Below are 21,921 nucleotides of genomic sequence, written 5' to 3'. Positions count from 1 at the left end.
CTGGATGTCTTCAGTCGTACAACTCTGAGGGACTGGGATGAGGATTTCCTTTATGGGAGGGCATAACTTAGGCTGTAAGAGAAGCTACACTTTGGGCTGTTCCTTCCACAGGAGGCCACTGAGAAGCTTCAGGCAGACTTGGGGCAGAGAGCTCTACGGCAGGACAGGGATGGACATCTGAGGGGTTCTCCATGAGTGGAAACTGGATAGAACACAGGTGGTAGAATCTTCAGCATCCTGTGGAGGCTCGGCCCATGTGATCCTCAGCACCTGCTTCTTCCCAGGCCTGGGTGATGTGTTGTGTCACCCATTTCAGCCTTCCTGTCAACCAAGCATTATTTCTCTTGGACCCCAGAGGAGGGTGCTAGAGGACGGAAAAGTGAAGCCAGGCTGACTCTTCACTAGATGGACCAGCAGCGCATCACATGCAGTCTGGGACACCCAGATCAGATCCATGCTTGGCTCATTACTCTGAAATGCTGGCTGCAGATGTACAAGGGAGCCTGAGCTGTGGCTTCTTGCTGGCAGGGTGGAGAAGTCTGGTTCCAAGGCCCAGGGCTAACAACATCCCCTGGACCTCTAACTCATCCATTGCCATCAAAGACCCAAGACCCAGAGGCTACCTCTTCTTCCAGGGACTCCCCCCCCCCCAATGTCAGATGGGTAACGTTCCAATGTCATACCCAGGTTTGTGGGAGTTACACATCTATCTCCCAAAGGCATGGATACCTAATCATCAGACTTATGAACCAAAAAGGATCCCAGGGACTCCTGATGAATCCTTGGTGATGGCAGCTCACCCTGTAGTCACAAATAGGTTCTCTCACACCCTGGCCTCTGCCAAAGGACAGAAAGGCATCCATCAATGCTCCAGGTGTTATGTAAAAAGAAGAAAAATCTGACCTACCATGACAGTTCCACACGAAGGAAGAACTCTGAAACACCCTTACCCAGCACAACCTCAAAGCTTTATTATCAACAGCTCACATTCATATTCCTATGAAGTCCAGCTTGTGAAGAGGGAAATGAGAGATACAGGGGCTGGCTGAGCCACTTGCTGAGATGGTCCTGTAGAACCCACAATGCCTGCTGGGCAAGCAGGGGTCTAAGGGATCCCAGAGTCCACACAATGGGAGTGATCAATGCACACAGGATCCTCATGCATGCAGAACCAGAGCACACATGGGATCCCCTAACACATTCAGAACTACAGGATCTCCAACTGTCTCCATTTTCTGTCGATGTGGGTTTTTCTTGTGCCTGATTCAGTTTCTAACGACCAGTGCTCCTGCAGGAGCATGTCTAGCTACGAGGAACTGGAGCAGAGTTGTGCTCTGCATTCAGGAAAGGAAAGGTCAGTTGCTATAAAAGCTGCTTCTGCTGTTTGTTCAGGGAAGAGACCATGGCCAAACATGTCAAGTGAGAGGTACACCTCTGCTACTCAGTCAGACATACACGTGTGTACATGGTGGTGGCGGTGGGATTGAGCATGAGGTGCAGTCACATATGTTATGACACACCTACGCCTGACTCAGACCTAGTGATCAACTCTGTCATTCCCCACTGGCACAAAGACAAACGCTGAGCTGAGTATGAGGTCAAGTATGGGTGACACACAGATCAAATGTCCTGGTCCTAGGGATGCTGGCTGATTCATGCAGCGTGGCCACGGAAGGTTCCTGTCTATGCTGGCCCTTGAGGCACAGCATCCTGGCAGTGGGGGCTAACTCTGTAGTGTGAACTCATAGGTGTTAGTCTCCCAGCGAGAGGTGTCTTTGTCCAGCATGCTTCGTTCTGTGAAGGTCACATGGCCATCTGCATCCACAAGGATGATGGTGTTGGTTCTGAAAAAAAGCATCCTTTAGTCCCAGCTCCACTTTTCAGAGCCACAGCTAGGATCAGACCTGAGGCACAAAGGGTAGGCCCATCACACCTGGGGCCTGAACTGGCTATTCAGCTTTGGCTTCAAGTCAGTTAAATAACAGCCTCAACTTGGAGGATGTGAGGGGCTCATAAGGGGCATCTGGGCTCCCTGGCCAGCCTCATAATGGGTGAGTCCTATTACCTCTGCTCTAAAACAGCCCAGCTTGGCCTGACCTTCTTTTCATAGCAAGAACCAATTCACTCCCTCCCTCACAGGGTTGTGGAGCTGACTGCCCACCACCCCACTGGCAGTACACCAGGCCCCCAGACACCTGGCCATGTTTGGAGAGCCAAGGTTGGCTCTCAACTACTTGGAGCACATGACCTGTTTATCTAGAAAAATCCTTCTTGTCCGTCTTCGTCCACTGGCCCAGGCTAAGTCATCCAGCTCACTTTCTTCTTCCTTTTAGTCCCACCCTATGGTGGCTTCTCATGTGTGAGCTCCTGCCCTTCAAGTAGGGTGGGTACACATAGGAAAGACCAGCCCATAGCTGCTATTCCAGCATGTAAAGCACAGGCTTTGGAGAATCCATGCCAGGGCAGCTGTCAACCAGTATCTGCCAGTAGGAACATTTCAAATGCCTCTCTGGCTTCTTTGAACAGGTGCGGTAGGCAGGAGTCCCACCTAGGACACAATGACATCTTTAGGAGGCCAGAGCTCTGGCCCACCTGACCTCATGGGCACATAAACTATAGGACCTGCTAAACCTGCAGTGAAGTCTGGAGAAGACAGACTCTGGAATGCACCCAATCGGGAGGTGCCTGGCCATGGCCAGCTGTGTTGTGGGGGCCACCCAATGGGAAGGGGATATGCCCAGCAGTTCCAACCCTGATCACCTGGTGCCATAGGTGGCGCAGCGCACACACACAGCTGCATACTTGCTCAGAATTGGCTGTACATACTCCCGGCCCTGGTCCTCAATGGCTGGGTCTGGCAGCTGTCTAGAAGGACAGAGGGCCAGAGAAGCTGTTAGTCCCCTTACTTCCTGTGTGTAGCCCCTGTATCTGAGCCCTGTTTGCCACACTGGCAGCCTGAGGTTCCCAAGGAGGCCTTGGCCTTAAAAGGCTTGTTTATAACTTTCCTACTTGGCTCCTTCTGTCAGCATCCTACTGTATCACTTATGACTCCATCAGTAAGCCTAGGCATCCAGATGGCACATGCACTCCACTATCTCTTAGCAGTACCCTGTGGGCATCAGTCCATAGACAAGAGCCTCCTTAAACCCTGAGACCCACCAACCAGCACAATGTGCACCACAGCTATAGTTACTGCTAAGAACAGCCAGAGCCATAATTGGCCTGCTCAAATTATTGAGGACCGTGTGGACACATGGCTGAACAAAACCCAGCACTGCCCCACAAAAGAGCAGCTGATACTGAGGCTGGAGACTGATGTTATGGTTCAAGGCCCACAGGAGACAGTGAGCAGGGGTCAGGGCAAGGTGAGCAAGATGGAGGGACACTGGGCCATCTGGGCAGAAAGTGGCCAAGCTTACAGGAGAATGGGAAGATGCATTCTTCCCAGGACTTTTGGATGGGATGACTGAGAGCTAAGTACCCACAGTCTAAGGGTGCCCCATGAAGACATCCATGGCACAGAAGAGAGAGAGTGAGGGGGGGGGGCATCTGTTCCTTCCAGGGACAGGTGTGTCTACACCTAATGCTTAGCTCCAAGGTGACTGGAGGCAGGACGTAGCTAACAATGTCAAGCTCTAGGCCTGCTCTGGCTTCTCTGGCTCTTCTCCCTAAGATTTGCTGAGTAGCGAGAACCTTCTAGAATATCACACTAGCCCTCTTTGTGTGAGGGAGACCAGACCTCAGAGAACACCAGGTCCTCCAGAGCACGGCCCCTAGCTTTACCATCTCTCATTATCCAGGGCCACACTGGAAACCCAGATGCATCCCAAGAGAAATAGGTTTGAGTCCTGAGGAAGCAGAGGATAACAGGCCAGGCAGGTTCTACTGCAGCTGGAAAGCCACCCTGCTCATCTTCACAGGCCTTAAAGGTAGCAAATTCGGCCTTCCTTCCTGCCCTAGACCTGTGTGGCTGCCCCAGGGGGACTTGCTCACTTACGCCTCTTCATTGTTGAGTACATCCAGGAGATGGGAGACAAGGATGTCCTTAGGGAGGGCCTCGCTCTGCTCCACCACTCCGGTGAAGAGCTGTTTGCCGAAGCACAGCTTCCTCCAGGGCGTCTCCAGCAGGGCATTGCTCAGGCCATAGGTTCCTGTAGGAAGAAGGTTGGCCTCGCCATGTGGAGGCCCCAGGCGGCTGGGGCAGGTAGCTCACAGCCAAGCATCCTGATAAGCCACCAGTGGAAGCTGAATCTGACTGGTCCAGCTGGGGCCCTGGAAGATCACTCTGGCTCTGCTGCAGCCCCAGGCCAAGCTGTTGGTCTAGTGTCCCCGATTCTTCCTGAAGTAGCTTGGAGACCACTCTCTAATGGTGCTGGATGACAGGGTAGTCACAAGATTGGAGTTGGACCTGACCTCACATCCTATGCAAAAATAACTCTAGGCCAGAAAGATGGCTCAGTGGGTAATGGCGCCTGCCTTCAAGCCTGATAACTAGAGTTCAAGCTCGGGATTTATGTGATGGAAGGACTACAGCAGCTGACTCGTCCTCTGACTGCCACATGTGAGCTGAGGAATGGGCATGCAGGCAGGTACACACACACACACACAATAAATGTTTGAGGCAAATTTGTTTACATGAGAAGTCTCCAAAAAACAACCTGCCCCCCCCCCAAAAAAAAAGAGCAGCTTTAGTATCAAGTATGGTGGCATGGCATGTATCTGTAATTCTAGAATTCAGGAGGCTGAGGCAGGATTGTAGCAGGTTTAAGGCCAGCCTACATAGCAAGGTTTCAGACCAGCCTTGGTTAGAGTGAGATTGTGTCTCAAAGCGAACATGCACGCGTACGCGCGCGCGCACACATACGCACAAAGTAAATACATTTTAAAAAGGAAAAGCTTCGTGATCTTAGATTAAGCGATGGTTTATTAGGTAAGACAATAAAAGCAACAACAAGATAAATGACACTTCAAGTGAATTTAAAGTCATGCATTTCAAAGAAAGTGCCAAAGAAGTCAAAAAACAGGACATGGGAAAGGATTTTTGTGAGTTAGATATCTGACGAGATTTGTAGATTATGTAGAAAGAACAAACATTTTAAATGGACAGACCACACCTGTATCCCAGCGTTCAGTCAGTGGCAGTGGGAAGACCAGGGGTTTAATGCCATCCTTGGATAGATACTGAGCTGGAGTCTGGCTAGCCTGGGATCATGAGTCCCCACCACACCCCTACCCCTCACCCCTGCCTAAAAAAAGAAAAAAGTGGCAAGTAATAATGTCAAAGACAGAGAGCTTTGCCAAGTATGCCAGAGGCCTTGGGCTTGATTCACCAGAGGGCTGGGGATATAGCTCAGTGGCACAGAATGTGCTCAGCATGCTTAAGGGCCTGGGTTCCATCCCTAGAACTCTCTCCCCCTAAAGAGAGAGAACAAGTCTTGGTGAGCGTTTGGGAAAACAGGAACTTTTACAAACCACTGGCAGAAATGTAAAATGTGCAAATGCTTTGGCAAACCACGTGGAAGTTCCTCAAAAGGCTCTAAGTGGAGAGAGATGTGTTGGGCCAGGGAGATGGCTCAGGGGTAAAGACACTTGAAAACATCAGGATAAGTAATCCAAATTAGAAACTAGCTTCCTCCACCACGTGGTGAAATGTCCAGAATGCATAAACCCCAAGAGATAGGAGGCAAGTAGGCGCGGTTGCAGATGTGTCTGGGGTTTTTTGGTGGATGATTAAAAACAATTTGGAATTACCTGGAGCTTCCTATGTAAACCAGGCTGGCTTTGAACTCATAGAGATCTGCCAGCCTCTACCTCCTAAGTGCTGGTATTAAAGGTGTACATATCATGCCCAGCTCATCATTTGTTTTTTTATTTTACTAACTTACTTGGTTTATTGAGATTTCATCTTACTATGTAACCCTTGCTGGCCTGAAACTCACTGTATAGACCAAGTTATTCTTGAACTCAGATCCGCCTGCTTCTGCCTCCCAAGTGCTAAGATTAAAGATGTGTGCCACCCCTGCCTGGCTTCACATTTGATTGTACATGGAGTCCAGACTGACCTCAAACTATGATCCTTCTGCCTCAGCTTCCTGAGCACTGGGTTACAGATGTGCACCACTCACAGCTTACATGAAACGCCTTTCTTCCATCTGTCATGGAGTCCTGGTGGGCTTTGAAGTATTCTGCATATCAGCTGGCCTTGAAATTATTACCTCTTTGCTTTTACCTCTCTAGTGCTGGGATTATAGGCTTTTGTCACCACAGCTGGCTGTGTGACAGACTTTACATGCACAGCATGTGAGACTCATCTCAATAAAGGTTTGGCTTTTTGGGACAGGGCCCCATTCTGTAGCCCAGGCTGGCTTGGCACTCACTATGTAGTCATAGCTGGATTTGAAATCAGGGCAATTCTCCTGTTTAAAAGTGGAGGGCTGAGGATTTACTAAGAGTGTGTTCAGTAGGTGGGAGGGCGGAGAAGGGGACACAGATCAAGTAGGGCACTCAGGGATAAATCATGGTGTAGATGGAAAGAATTTCTACTATAAAGACCCAGCAGAAAATAAATAAGCTGCAGTCAGGAGTTTTCAGTTCTGAGAACAGTAGGACTCATGTCCTTGCCCCCAGCTGCTCTCCCAGAGGCCTTTGGGCTGTTGGGCTGGTATGAGGCCAACTTCAGTGGATCTGCAGACCCCAAGAAGCTGAAATGAAGGGGCTCTGAGGCAAACAGAGTGCAAGACTTGGCAGGAGATGAATTCTTGACTCTGCCTAAACTCAGGTCTTCAAGACAGGCATCAACTGGTTCTTGAGAGTGCACCTGGACCTGTCCTGGGCTTGCACAAGAAGGGGAGGACTATGCCACCAGGGGCAGCTAGGGTGGCACAGCTAGAGTGTCCCCAGCTGTCCGGGAGCCCTGAGTGAGGAATGTGCAGGAGACCTAGGAGTGACTAGAAGCCGTGCTCTAGGTCCAGCTCTAGGATCTCACCAGCCCACGGCATCCTGGCCTGGACATACCCCAGCAAATCGGGGGGAGCTCAAACAGCCCCAGAAAGTCATGAAAAGCTGAAGCCAGCCTTAGTATGAACTAGTAGGTGTATGAGTTCTGTTATGAAGCAGGCCAGGACTCCAGACCTCACCATTATCCCTGGAGCTAATAGCACAGGTGGGACAGGGCTACTCAGCTATCCTGGGGGCTGCTCCCCACTTCCCTTAGGCTCCACCTAGAACAACATTTTGGGCCTAACAGTGATCCTCAGTGGGAAGGGGTGACATGTGTCCTGCAACCTCCTTTAGAAACCCAGGCCAGCTGCCTAAGAAAGATTCCATGATTTGGGGGTACAGAAACTGTATTATGAGTGAAAAGTGTCACACAGAGGTGGGATATGGGTGCTGCTGAGGACACCGACTCTCTCCAGTGGCTCAGTTGTAGGGACCAGAGTCAGTGTCCAGGGCCCTGGACTCCAGACCCAAGACGTTACCAGCAAGGATAGTTCACAGGCGTTAATGAAGGAGAAAATAGCTGGTCCCAGCTGAGTTCACCCTGGGCTGGACCCATCTGTGCTGTTTCCCACAGATCCTGCTCAGTCTTGGACCAGACCTGGGACAAGATACAGACTTTCCTTCTTCAAAGTGGCTTATAAGGCTATGTGAGTGTGTGTTTGTGAGTGTGTATGAGCGAGAGGGGAGGAAGGGAGGAGAGGGAGAGGGAGAGAGAGTCAGCTCAGAGTGGAAGCAGGCAACTGGTAGACGAAGCTTCCAAGAAATCACAACACTCAAGGAAGAAAGGGACAGCAGGCCCAGCTGCAGAAACTACAGCCTGGGCATAGGTGCGGTGAGAGAAGGGCACCCAGGAGCTCTGGGGCAGGGGGCATGGGACAAGTATGGGCATCAGGTATAGGAGATAAGTATACGAGAGGAGCTGAAGTGTGTGAGATGTACATGTATCATCAAAGGGGAAGACCCTGGGCGGTGACTCCTGTGAGCTGCTAGCTGAGCTATGGGGGCTAGAACAGGGGTCCAGAGAAGGTCAGCATCTCCCAGTGTAGGAAAAGCCCATGGGAGCATTTGTGCAGATGTGGGCAGGTGCAGGCCCCAGGCCTGTACAGACTACATAAGACATACAAAAAGCCAGTACCAGGAGAACAATGCAACAATGGCCTGGTCTCTGAAAAGCACATGGTATTCCCACATAGGAGCAGCCCCCACCCTGTCTGGACACCAAAGCAGGCTCACCTGGTGCCAGGACAACAGGCTCAGGCTCCCCCCGGTTTCCATAGTAGCAAACGACATCTCCTTTTGTTGTGCTGCGAATGGAAGCCAAAAGTCAAAGAAAGTTAATGGGAGCCACAAGCACCCACTCCCAGCATTTCCCAGTGGTCCCATGGCCCTGCCTCTGGCCTAGGCACAAGGACTAGCACAAGGACACTAGCCCACTTCAGTCCAGCTCGGGGCCTGGAAAACTGGGCCACGGAGACACCAGGCCCTGTCCATTCTCACAGTGGTGTCCACACTCCTGGCTCACCACTCTAACCAGCAAGAAAGAAACAGAATGTACAAGTTCCTCCTACTTCTCTGAATGTTTCATGGCACAGACATGGACATGGTATGATAACTGCATCCCACCCTGACCCCTTCCAGTGGGTCACAGCTGCCCCACACGGGTAATCTCTAAGTGCTTCTGACAGGTAGCTACAGAGCAGGCTTCTGAACAAAGTGGCAAAGACTGCTTTCTCCCACTTCAGCATTTCACAACTATTCACAAGGCTGGAGCTCAGAAGTGACTGAAATACCTTCCAAATGGACAATCACAGACAGGGGTGGCGTTGGTTACTGAGCGGATTCCTCTTGTTCCACACAGACACCAGGTAAGACTTGCCCCCATACCCAGCAGCCCCCAGTGCACACCCCTTTCACATTCCTCCTCACTCTAGTCCTACAACCTTTTAAAGATGGTTAGCTAATACATTCTGATCATTTTGTTTGTGGGACATGTTTTTCCTTCATTTTTTTGCATAAGGACCCATGGAAATGAGCACCCCTGTCAAGGTGTCCAAGTGTGTGTATGGGGGGTGTCCAGGTGTCTATGACCAAGACAAATCTCTCTCCACTCTAGGCCTTGGTTTCTTTCTCTGTCTGTCTTTAAGAGTCACTGTTATTTTGATTGTATGTGTATGGGCACCTGTGGAGGCCAGAGACAGGGCCCCTGGAGCTAGAGGGGCAGGAGCCTTCTGACATAGATACTGGGGACAGAACGCCAGTCCTCTAAACACTGTATGCACTCTTACCCACTGAGCCATCTCTCCAACCTCAGGTCTTGCTTGCTTGTTTTGAGACAAGGCCTCACTAGAGTCCTAGCTGGTCTTCAACTCTTTATGTAGAACAACTGGCCTTGAAGCCCCCCCCCCCCCCCCACCTGCCTGACTCTTGGTCCCAAGTGCTGGGAGTAAAGGTGTGCAGCACCATGCCCAGCTTAGATCTTGGTTCATCAGTACCCGACTGCTACCCTGCAGCCTCAGCAGTGGCGTCAGCAGCCTGACTTGTGGGATTAGTCTTTGGCTGAACTCTGACCCTGAAGAGTCTATAGCAAGGAAGGCTGCTCAGATCTCCAGAGGCCCAACTGCAGAAGCCACGGTGTATCCGGCTAGGGAACAGCAGAAGGTACTGTGTGTCTGGCTAGGGAACAGCAGAAGGTGCTGTGAATCAGCCCAGAGAAGAGCAGAAGGTACTGTGTATCGGCCCAGAGAACTGTGGAAGGTACTGTGTATCGGCCCAGAGAACTGTGGAAGGTACTGTGTATCGGCCCAGAGAACTGCGGAAGGTACTGTGTATCGGCCCAGAGAACTGCGGAAGGTACTGTGTATCGGCCCAGAGAACTGCGGAAGGTACTGTGTATCGGCCCAGAGAACTGCGGAAGGTACTGTGTATCGGCCCAGAGAACTGTGGAAGGTACTGTGTATCGGCCCAGAGAACTGCGGAAGGTACTGTGTATCGGCCCAGAGAACTGCAGAAGGTACGGTGTATCGGCCAGAGAAGAGCAGAAGCCACCGTGTATCAGAAGAGCAGCCTTGTTTCCACCCTTTTGACACAGCCACTGAGCAACCATTCCTGCCCGCATCAGAGCCATGGCTCTGGTCTCTGGGGGCTGGATCAGACACATAGCTCCATGGAGAGAGCAAGCATAGGTTTACGGCCTCCAGGAACCCCCAAAGTGAGGAAGGAGGATGGCAGCTCCTACTCCAGTCCTTCTTCCTGACCACTGCACCTCACTCGGCTTCCACATCGAGTCAGCCTATCCATGTGTCCTGGAATGACACAGGACACACTATACACAGTGGATGGGGTTCAACTATGGAAGCAGCTCAGGACAGACATCTGGGTATGAGATGACAGCAGCTTCCCTCAGGAGGAAACCCCCAGCTAATCACATTCATTGACATCAGGGATAAAAGGAGGTAAGGATAGTTAACTCACTGAAAGGCCAAGCCTATCAAATTTGTGTCCCAATAGCCACATCTCTAATATGAGACCCACCTGGGAGCTCTAGTACCTAATCAAGACTAATGCCAGTTGTTATGAAGCATCCCCACAGGAGGTGATGGCTGCCCAGATGGAGTCGCCCCAAAGCAAGAGGCCACTGCCAGCTCCCAACTGCAATTCTGTCACTGCAGGGAACCAGCAACCTCACACTGACTCAAGAAGCCCTAAGCTCTATGCCCTGTCCTCAGTCAGTGGGTCTGAGACAGGCAGGCCTTCAGATGCTTGCCAAGCACCCCTCAAGTGGAGTCCTGGGAAAAGCCACCAAGTTGCCTGGGGCAGGGAGCTGGATACAGAAGTGCTGGAGACCTAGCTACCAAGGCAGACCCACCTCAGGTCAGCTGCTATGAGGTTAAAGCCGTTGTACAGGTGGCCCTCTGTGGAGACTTTCTTCAGGTAGGACAGGCTGTCCATGTCACTGGTCAGAAAGTGAGTCACGAGTTCACCTGGAGGCAGAGCACACACATCAATAGCTAAGGCAGTAGGCCTCGGGAAGACATAAGAAGAGGGGTAGTTCCACTGAGGTGCTAACATCTGGTGTCAGTCGCACCTTGCTAACTGGGCTATTATGGAAAATGGTCTTAAAAATATTTTCTAAGGGGGTTGGGGATTTAGCTCAGTGGTAGAGCGCTTGCCTAGCAAGCTCAAGGCCCTGGGTTCGATCCTCAGCTCTGGGAAAAAAAAAAAAATTTCTCGGTCAGGCAGTGGTGCGCACGCCTTTAACCTCAGCACTAGGGAGGCAGAGGCAGGCAGATCTCTGAGTTTGAGGCCAGCCTGGTCTATAGAGCGAGTTCCAGAACAGCCAGATTACACAGAGAAACCCTGTCTTGAAAAACCAAATATGTATATCCCCCCCTTCCAGGTAGGAGTCAGATCTCAACAGAAAAACTCTAGCTGAGCTTGCTCAGTGCCCTGGGTTCAATATCCACAGGGAAGAATGAACAGATGAATGAAAGAAAATAAAGTTTGCCTACTATATGCTCTCTGTGCAAGTTCAGCATTAAGAAAGCCGAAACTTGCCGGCGGTGGTGGCACACACCTTTAATCCCAGCACTCAGAGGCAGAGGCAGGAGGATCTCTGTGAGTTTAAGGCCAGCCTGGTCTACAGAGTGAGATCCAGGACAGGCTCCAAAATAACATGAAGAAATCCTGTCTCGAAAAAAACCAAAAAAAAAAAAAAAAAAAAAAAAGAAAGAAAGATGAAACTCATAAGTGGTGAAGAGATGGTTCAGCACTTAAGAGCCTAAGTCCAATCCCAGCCCCCACATGGCACCTTAGAACCGTCTATAATGGAATCCAATGTCCTCATCTGGCATGCAGGCATACATGCAGACAGAGCAATCATATATATAAAATACACAAATAAATAAATATCTAAAAAATAAAAGAAAGATGGAACTCAACAGGCTGGGGACAATGATGCCGGGCAGGGAGTCATAAGCCTAGAGGATACTTCCTGGCATAATCACATTGGCAATGCTTGCCATTTCTCTTCTCCAGCTCTTCTTCCTGTCACTGCTGTGTGAAGGGCACATGAAGGGCATCAGGCTCACCAGAAGCCCTGGCAGGGTGTCTGCCTTCCTCACAGCACCCGTGAGATCTGCTCACCTCCACTGCCCTGCCAGTCTTGCCTTTCTAGGCCCCACCCAACCCCACAGATCCCATACCTCTACCACGGGCGTCTGGCTCTTGCTGGGGCTGCAGGTAGTTGGTGAGCGCCCCCAGCTTCCCACGTGTGCTGATGCCAAGCCACGTTCCTCCTGCCTTGCCTTCCTCCATGTCGAGCCCTAGAGCAGATGACAGCATTACCACCAGCCAAGTTCCCGTGACGGGTCAGTCCCCTTGGCACTCTCTGCCAAGTCCTCATGAGGCATGTTCCATAGCTCTGCCAGAACATACAGGGTTGATGCTACTGTCACCAGGTCCCACACTAGGTCGCAAGCCACAGGAGAGGAGCTGGGAAGTGTGGCCCAGGTGTGAGGATGTGAGCGGCCCCGATGACAGGAAGTGTTCTGGCCAGACTGTTAGGTCACTGCACTTAAAGTCTGCGTAAAATGAGTTGTTAAGATGTCCTATGAGAAAGTGTGTTCATGAGTGTGTATGTGCAATCTAAACGTGTTCTTTGCACACCTGTGAGTCCTGGTACATGTACCTGTGCCCAAGCGGGGCTACAGGAAGTCAACAGATGTTTGCTCTACCACTCTCCACCTTAACCCTTAAACAGCATCTCTCACTAAGTCTGGAACTAGGCTGGGGGCCAGCCAGCCTCAGTGGTCCTGTTGTTTCTACAGCTCTGGGTTATAGGCATACAGGCCATGCAGGTGGGTGCCAGGATTTGAACTCAGATCCTCCTGTTTGTACAGTGAGTACTTTTACCTGACGAGGCATCTCCTTAACCCTAAAATGTCATTTGTTTGAACAAAAATCAATTATGACAGAAAAAGAAATATAAAATATAAACGCAGGAAAGAAAACAAAACTCTGTGGTGGGAGCAGAATAGCATACATAGAAAAGCCCAATCAAACCCAAGGCAGCCCACTAGGACCAGTGCGTAAGTCGGCTGAGAACTAGAGAAGGGACATTTACCTGTTCACGTATTCATTGTTATGTTTTGAGTCACGGTCTAATGTAGCATCTGATTCTCCTGCCTCAACCTACGTGCTGAGATTACAGCATGTACCACCTGTGCCTGGTCTATGCAATGCACGCCAGGCAACTCTACCAACTGAGCCACCTCCTCAGCCCTACTTTGTTTTTGTTAAGCCGGAGTCTCATAATTCAGCCTAGAAGGCCTTGACTGGGACCTCAGGTGACACTCATGCCTCAGATCCAAAAGTCTTGGGATCACAGGGCTGGCAACATCACCATGCCTGGCTTAGAAAATGAAAATCTGAATATGCCATTTCAAACAGTATTGAAAACACTTAGAGCCCTGAACTGTTGGGCTCAAAAGATCAGGTGTGACTACTGGGCTCAGCTCAAAAGAAGAGTAACAGAGACTGGCACTGGTGCCCAGACACACACATCAGTGTGCCACAGAGGCCAGAGCAGACTCAACATGCACGCACAACTGATTTCAATAAACAATACTGTAATCATGAGGAGGATAAATCTCAGCCCTTACCTCATATCAGGCACAAAGACTGATTTCAGAGTTGGGGACAGTTATTAATGTGCTTGCCTTGCAGGTATGAGGACCTGTTTGATTTCCAGAATCCTGTGATATCCAGGATAAGGTGGTATAAGCAGAGAAAGTTTTATCATGGGAGACCGTGATGGGCCAGTCTAAACTAATGAGGGAGCTTCACGCCAATGACACTTTGTTTGAAAGGAGGTGGCCTATGTTCCTGAAGTTGTCCTCTGGTCCCATGCACACATGTGCACACACATAGACATGAACTCACACACACACACAATAAAAACTAATTTGAGACAAGAGTCAGACTGCCAACTTAAAAATGCTATGGTGGAGACTTTGCTGACTACCATAGGAGGCCTTACCCACTCTGAGGAGTGGATGGGGGCAGAGTGGGAGGGAGGGGAGGAGGCGGGAGAAGGGGAGAGAGGGGGAACTGGGGTTGGTATGTAAAATGAAAAAAAGTTTAATAAATAAATATATATATATTTTTTAAAAAAATGCTATGGTGGGGCTGGTGAGTTGGCTCAGAGGTTAAGAGCAGTGGCTGTTCTTCCAAAGGTCCTGAGTTCAATTCCCAGCAAGCACATGGTGGCTCACAACCATCCATAATGAGATCTGGCGCCCTCTTCTGGCCTGCAGGCAACATGCAGGCAAAATATTGTATACATAATAAACAAACAAAACAAACAAACAAATAAATAAATAAGTAAATAAATCTTTTTTAAAAATGCTATGGCTTGGGGGAGGAGCAGGCTTCCTGAACAAGACAAAGAAGAACAAGCCATAAAAACTACATTCGTTAAAAATGAAGTGTTCTGCTTACCAAAAGATATTAAGGAAGTCAGTTGGCAGCCCATTTTACCCAATGAAAGGCTCGTATCCAGAATGCATAAAGAAACCTACAAATCAACCACTGGAAAACAAATGAGCTTTCACTGTGTGGCCGAGCAACAGAGAACAGATTTACTATCCCACATAAAACCACCAAAAACTAAAACCTATGAAAACATGGACTTTAAGAAGGATTTGAGCAGGTGTGGTAGTGCACACCTGTAATCCCTGCTGTAAGAAGGCAGAGGCAGTAAGCTTCAGGCCAGTCAGAAACACACAGCAAGACCCTACCTCCTCCCATCAAAAACAAAACAAAAAACAGGCCAGGGATATGGCTCAGTGGTGAACACTTGCCTGTCTAGCATGTGTCGGGCTCCAGGGTTGATCCCTAGCACCGTAAAAGAGCAAACAAAAGGCCAGATGGCTGGCAAGAAGGATCAGTGGATAAGGCCAAGCCTGATGTTTGACCCCCATAATCCACATGGCGGATTGTGAGAGTGTACATATGTACACACAGACAGACAAAGATCTTGAGGACAGAACTAAAGGTCCAGAGAGACTAAGGTGGCCAGAGTTCATGAAACAAGAGCAGAGGCCAGGGCTGTTCCCAGACTGTGTGTGACAGGATGAAAAAAAACCACACAAAAGGAACTGAACAGTGCTCACCGATGGCAGTGAGTGCTGTCTGCTCCCAGAAGTCAGGCTGGAAAACCCACTAACTCCTGGGGTTCTGGGTTCAGGAGTCAAAAATACTTAGCTTGAGCCGCACAGTGGTGGCGCACGCCTTTAATCCCAGCACTCGGGAGGCAGAGGCAGGTGGATCTCTGTGAGTTCGAGGCCAGCCTGGGCTACCAAGTGAGTTCCAGGAAAGGCGCAAAGCTACACAGAGAAACCCTGTCTCGAAAAAACCAAAAAGAAAAAAAAAATACTTAGCTCAAATGGCTCCTCCCCCACCTAACAGCCCCTAAAGCAAAGATCAAACTGTTTCCTGACAGCTGGCCTGCATTAAGAAAAAGCTTACTGATTTCTACAAATACCAAAAATACCCAGTACAGGCCTTTGCTGGGGGCCAGGGGTGCAGGTAGGAGCATGAACGCAGATACGAGAACACACATAGACATACACACACAATGACAATGCTCCAAAGACCAAGCAATGTGGCCCCTTCTCACAGGCTGGCCATTTCTTCCAGGACCCACAGCATGGGAAGAAGACACATGGGACATACTGGGTGGTCAGTTCTAAGGGATGCCTGATTTTAGGGCTGGCTGAACCCCAAAGCCTACTTTGCATTCAGCACCTGCACATGGAAGCAGCGCCATTACTACCCTTACTAGTTGTGGGTGCCGCCTTGCCAAACTTGGGGAGCACAGCAGAGCAGCTCACCAGGTGTGGAGAAACACTTACCACTGAGGATCTCACTGTTGTTCCCCCAGAAGTCTGCCAACTTGGACGGTCTGTGGTAGAATTCATCTCTATTGGCTGCCAAGATGAGCCTGGGAGAGGAAATCAGGGGAAGCCATGTCCTGGGGATTGAAATGCACGTGCGTCCCATGGGGAGCACCTCCAGCCTCTCTGCTCTAACGGTAAATTTTCAGCAGCAGCAACATGAAGAACCGCTCATTCCTGGCCATATATCCACAGGCGCTCTAGGCAGCTCCTGGGAAACTGCGGCAGAGAGCCTGCTCAGGAGACAGGCACCAGGCAGAGGTATAAGTACCAGGCAGGACAGGAAGGAAACTAAGGAGACAGAGAATGGAAAGGTAGCTCACCAACTCAGCGTTGAGGACGCCAGTCCAATCAACATTTACTGTTAAGACTGCCTACACAGGGCAGGTTCGTGAGCTGGTTTAGTTGTTAAGAGCACAGACTGCTCTTCCAGAGGTCCACATCAGGAAGCTCACAATCGCCTGTAACTCCAGCTCCAGGGATCTCACATCTGTTACCTGTGGGCACCTGTACTTACGTGCACATATCCATAAAAATATAAATAATTTAAAGTAATAAAAATAATGTTTAGAAAAAGAGACATTAAAAAGAGACAATGTCCTTTTTATATATTTTCTTTTAGAAAGTGTTAAAATAGCAATGAGCTATGTGTAAGGCCTGATCATTTATGTCCTTGAGCATGGCCTTATTACCTTTCTCAGATATAAGTCTGAAGTTTGCTGAGAACCTCAAGCAAGACAGAAATCTGTTCACAGTAAAAGCATCTTCTCTGTTACCCATGTGACCTTTATCTTATCAGCTACTCTAACCCAGCGCCCCCAGGAGCCACTCTGTCCTTGAAGTACCTTTAGAACCCTTTGAGACGTGCCCTCTGGAGGCACAGAATCACACAGACACCTTTGAGACCTACTTTCACAAGTCACAGTATCCTATACCTTTGAGATGGACCGTTAGACGGCAATGGAATCATATACTGCTCTGTGGAAGCCCACACCTTTGCCCTGGGAGTGTCTTGATACCCAAGTGTCTCTACTAACCTCTGCCAAAATCTATGTTAAAAATCTCTTCTCAATAAACTCTACCTCTGCTTCATGCTGACTCACCCTGAGATTTTTTTCTGTGAAGTCAAGCTGGGCATGATGGTACACAACTTTAGTCCCAGACTAGACAGGCGGAGGCAGATCTCTGTGGATTCTAGGCCAGCCAGGGTTATACAATGAGACCTCCATTAAAAAAAAAAAATCACGGGGTTGGGGATTTAGCGAGCGTAAGGCCCTGGGTTCGGTCCTCAGCTCTGGTTAAAAAAAAAAAAAAAATCACAACCACACTTTACTACCTTTCCTGAGTGGACATCTCTCAGGCTGCTATGGAGGCAGCATGGAGGCTTGCAGCTATACCTCTGGCCTCTGCCTGCTAGCCACATCTACCAGGTCTTGTGGGACAGTCTCATTCCATGCCATACTCCAAAAGGACCAGGGCAGTAAGGATTCTTCATGGACTACCAGGCACACAGGGGATAAGCTAGAGGACAGGTCATTTTCTTCCTTCCACCTGTCTGCCCCGCCCACTGCACACTCAAGCAGACCTAGAAAAGTGTGCCTCTGTCAAAAGAAGCCTGAGGAGACACTGGACATCAGTAGCTACATCTTGGTTTTGGAAGGAGAGTAGGAATGGCCCTTGAGCCCTCTGGGTCTCCTGGGGAAGCCTCACCGCATCCAGACTGCCCTAGTCTTGCCCCTAATTCTCACTTCAGCACAGTCACCTGGAGTAGGGAGGTAGTCACTGTCCTTAGGGTAGACTGTGGTGGTCTGAAGGAAAACGGCCCCACAGGCACACACAAGTGGCACTATTAGGAGGTGTGGCCTTGTGGAAGGAAGTGTATCACTGGGGGTGGGCTTTGAAGTTTCAGATGCTGAAGTCATGCCCAGTGGCTCTCTCTTCCTGCTGCCTACAGATTGGGATATAGAATTCTCCAGTAGTACATACACCATCTCTGCCTGCATGCCGCCATGCTTCCCACCAGGATGATAATGGACTAAACCTCTGAAATGTAAGCCAGCCCATGTGCTTTCTTTTTGCCATGGTGTCTCTTCACAGCAATAGAACCCTAAACAAGACACAGATACCCTCAGAACAATTCTCTGTACCTTCAACAGGCAAGTTCCAATGAGCCTGTGTCTCCCATCTCTGTTCTGCCCCTTCTGGGGTCGAGTTGTCTCTCCCATCTTGGCAGCAATGCCAGCATTCCCAACACCACATTTTTCACTGAGCCCGCACAGTGGCTAGGAGGAAAACAAGCAAAGCTCCTGAGGCTTCAGTGATGACACAGAGACTGGCTGGGAGCCCCCATTCTTCCAGATGTAGGGTCAGCTTCCTGGTCCTGCCCCTGAAAATGAATTGGGGGCAGTGGAGCCAGGAAGCCCCTGCTGTGGAATATTCCTTTACACTGTGTGAATATATGTCACTGTGATTGGTTTAATAAAGAAGCTGACTGGCCAATAGTTGAACAGGATAAGGTTAGGCCGGAGAGCCAGACTAGGAGAATGCTGGGATGAAAAGGGGTGGGTGGAGTCTAGAGTTGCCAGTCAGACATATAGGGAGCAGGACATGAATGTGCCATGCTAATAAAGGTACCACCACATGGCGGAGCATAAATAAGGCACATGGGTTAGCTTAAAGTGTAAATGCCTGTTAGTAATAAGCCTGAGCTATTGGCAAAACATTTATAAGTAATATTACTTCAGTCCACAAATGGTGTTCCAATGTGGCACAACTACATCCACATAAAACCTGAGAGAGCTTGGGAAAGAATTCTAAACACACAAAAAACGGAGTCAAAACAGCTTCTTGGTAACTGCCTTTTCTCCAATGAACTCTGTTTGCTGGTGGTGATCAGAGGTGTGATTAGATCTCTTCCTTTAAGAGAAGCTTCCTGGCTCAGCGCTAGCAGCAAAAACCGAGGGAGGCTCTTTTCAGAGGCTCTGCTACCCAACATTTAAGTGCGGTTTATGAGCAAATGGGTGGTACGATACTCAGTGGCCATGTGGACCAAAAAATTCCCAGATTTGGGGCAGTAAACATTGCTCCCGGAGCTGGCGGTAAATATACCTCTGCCATGAGACTAGACACAGGGAACTGAGCGGGGAGGAGCCAGCCACCAGCACACTATGATCTAAGTTACACAGCAGTTTAAATATTTTGCTCATGCAGACAGAAAAGGTTACAGATGCTCAGTGAAGGACAGATTTAGACAAAAAAAAAAAAAAGGCCCTAAGTGGGCTTGGGAAAGAAAAGAGAAGGTATACACATCATAAAAAAGAAACATAAAGTTTTAAAATAATAAAGTCTTGCCAGGCACTGGTAGCACACACCTTTAATCCCAGCACTTGGGAAGCAGAGGCAGGCAGATCTCTGTGAGTCTGAGGTCAGCCTGGTCTACAGAGTGAGTTCCAGAACAGGCTCTAAAGCTACACAGAGAAAAAACAAAACAAACAAATCAGGTTTGATCAAGGAAGACCCCCCCTCCCCGAAATCCTGACTACAGACACAAAGAAACCTAGAACTACAAGATACATAATGTATATTTGCCCGGCTCAAACACATAACAAAAAAATCAACCTTGGCTGATTTATGTACAATGTACAGTCTGTACTGTGTTAATGCAGATACATATGTTACCGTTAGAAGTTTATATATTTCAGGGCAGACAGGGATGGTTGAGGAGATCCAGCATCCAGAGCAGCTTCCAGATTGCTGACTGCTGACCCAGCCTCACGGAACGCTACAGTTTTCCTAAATTTTCCCAAATTCCCTCAAAGATTACCAGTACCCCCAACCATTAGGAAGTAGTCCAGAGAACTATGCCCACATTCCCAAAAAATGGGTTATGGATGTCTATTATCATTTAAAGGGGGTTACAAGTTGTTATTAGTGATAATTTAAAAAAAAAAAAGCTAAATAAAAGAGTTAAATTCAAAGATCTCTTTCTAAAGGAAAAAAGGAAGATATGATATAAAAATGATAGGATAAAAAGGTAGATTACTGAATCAATTTCAAACTAAAAAAAGCAACTATTACTCTTAAATAATTTACATTGGTATGGATTTTTGTATGTTGATAGAAATTTAAGCATTCTTGTTACACTGCTTATATGTTTCCATTTCTGTTTAAGATATTTTTTAAATTTATCTATCTATCTATCTATCTATCTATCTATCTATCTATCTATCTATTTATTGTTTTTCAAGACAGGATTTCCCTGTGTAGTTTTGGAGCCTGTCCTGGATCTCACTCTGTAGCCCAGGCTGGCCTTGAACTCACAGAGATCTGAGTGGCTCTGCCTCCCGAGTGCTGGGATTAAAGGCGTGGACTACCACCACCCAGCTGTTTAAGATAATTTTGTATATTGCCACAAATTTGAGGTTATTGACCTTTTACATCTGTTTCTATTTTTGCTTAAGGTAATACCTATACAGCTTATACCTATACAATGTAAAGTTTTAGTCCTTAAAAGCTATTTAAGGGGTTGGGGATTTAGCTCAGTGGTAGAGCACTTGCCTACAAGGCCCTAGGTTTGATCCTCAGCTCAAAAAAATAAAAATAAAAAATAAAAAAGCATTTAGGGATACTAAAAGGCTAACACTCACTCATAACTATTAAACTTATAGTCATGTTAGATAGGTTTTCTAGCTATACAGAGATATATTCTAGATAAACAGAGAAATAGATAGGCAATCTTTAAAAACTTCAAAGACTTACAGAATATGGCATTTAAAATGTTTTGATAACTTAGACTTTTATGACAGTTAAGACATGTCTGTTCCTGGCAGCACCAATGTACTCCAGAGAACATGATGGGCATCGAAAAACTCCATATGGAGTTTGCTTTCTTTATGGAAAAAGTTAGCCACGTGGGAAAAAAAAAAAAACTGCCCTTGCCTAAATTGCTGACAGTTACTGTCCAAACTGGACCAGCAGGATGTAAGAAAGGAGACTGTAGAACTTTGCCAAGACAGGATAGGATAGTCTTTCAAAATTCCCTGCTTCACAGGAAAGTCTGTCAGATATGCTAGACCTGTAGGCCAGAGTTGGATGCCCTAACATTGCAGAGGAACCTAGGGTGACTGTCCAGGCGGCCTGATGTCCCTGTCATTAGGTAACATTTCACCCTTCTGGGGTCTTTGATGTAATTGAAGACTAGATAGTTATAATTATAGTTTTCTTTAATTATGATAAAAGGTAAATTAGATTTAAACTTTAGACTCACCAAGATAGGATAGAAAATGGAGTATTTTCTCTAATTTTGCCAAATACAAATGGACTGGATATTGTAACTGTAATTCTTTTTTTTTTAAAGATTTATTTATTTATTATGTATGCAGAAGAGGGCGCCAGATCTCATTACAGATGGCTGTGAGCCACCATGTGGTTGCTGGGAATTGAACTCAGGACCTCTGGAGGAGCAGCCAGTGCTCTTAACCTCTGAGCCATCTCTCCAGCCCCTGTAACTGTAATTCTTACTTGATAACTGTTTTAGTTGTATATAATTTTACTACGTTAAAGTTAAAACCTTCTTTTTTTTTTTTTTTTTTTTTTTTTGGTTTTTTGAGACAGGGTTTCTCTGTAGCTTTGTGCCTTTCCTGGACTAGCTCTGTAGCCCAGGCTGGCCTCGAACTCACAGAGATCCACCTGCCTCTGCCTCCCAAGTGCTGGGATTACAGGCGTGCGCCACCACCGTCCGGCAAAACCTTCCTTTTTTATTTAGACAAAAAGAGGGAATTCCTGTGGAATATTCCTTTACACTGTGTGAATATATGTCACTTTGATTGGTTTAATAAAGAACCAATAGCTGAACAGGATAAGGTTAGGCCGGAGAGCCAGACTAGGAGAATGCTGGGATGAAAGGGGGGAGTCTGGAGTTGCCAGCCAGATGCAGAGGGAGCAGGACATGAATGTGCTATGCTAATAA

General features: G+C 48.2%; 1 protein-coding gene and 1 non-coding gene across 12 annotated transcripts in view; both read right to left on the bottom strand.

Annotated features, from left to right (window-relative positions):
• Tango2 (transport and golgi organization 2 homolog) overlaps positions 1-21,921 on the bottom strand; it is a 60,031-nt gene that overhangs the window by 9,513 nt on the left and 28,597 nt on the right. For 7 of the 11 annotated variants that reach the window (XM_036194508.1, XM_036194499.1, XM_036194498.1 and 4 more), the window contains 7 exons: positions 15,912-16,000; positions 12,201-12,320; positions 10,865-10,979; positions 8,233-8,303; positions 3,998-4,151; positions 2,761-2,865; positions 943-1,844 (listed from right to left, as the gene is read on the bottom strand). In XM_036194508.1, the coding sequence (XP_036050401.1) occupies positions 1,724-1,844; positions 2,761-2,865; positions 3,998-4,151; positions 8,233-8,303; positions 10,865-10,979; positions 12,201-12,312 (678 nt within the window). In that variant the 5' untranslated portion in view covers positions 12,313-12,320; positions 15,912-16,000 and the 3' untranslated portion in view covers positions 943-1,723. Of the gene's footprint in view, positions 1-942; positions 1,845-2,760; positions 2,866-3,997; positions 4,152-8,232; positions 8,304-10,864; positions 10,980-12,200; positions 12,321-15,911; positions 16,001-16,276; positions 16,396-21,921 lie in introns of those variants that run through there. The other 4 variants (XM_036194506.1, XM_036194507.1, XM_036194504.1 and 1 more) reach the window with 3 other exon arrangements.
• LOC118590549 lies at positions 654-760 on the bottom strand. The gene has a single exon (XR_004945833.1). It is a non-coding gene; the product is annotated as a small nucleolar RNA U13 (small nucleolar RNA).

This window comes from Onychomys torridus, chromosome 8, assembly GCF_903995425.1.
Source record: "Onychomys torridus chromosome 8, mOncTor1.1, whole genome shotgun sequence".
Classification (NCBI taxonomy): Eukaryota; Metazoa; Chordata; class Mammalia; order Rodentia; family Cricetidae; genus Onychomys; species Onychomys torridus.
The sequence above is the reverse complement of the archived record's forward strand: the minus strand, read 5'-3'. Positions and strand labels throughout refer to the sequence as shown.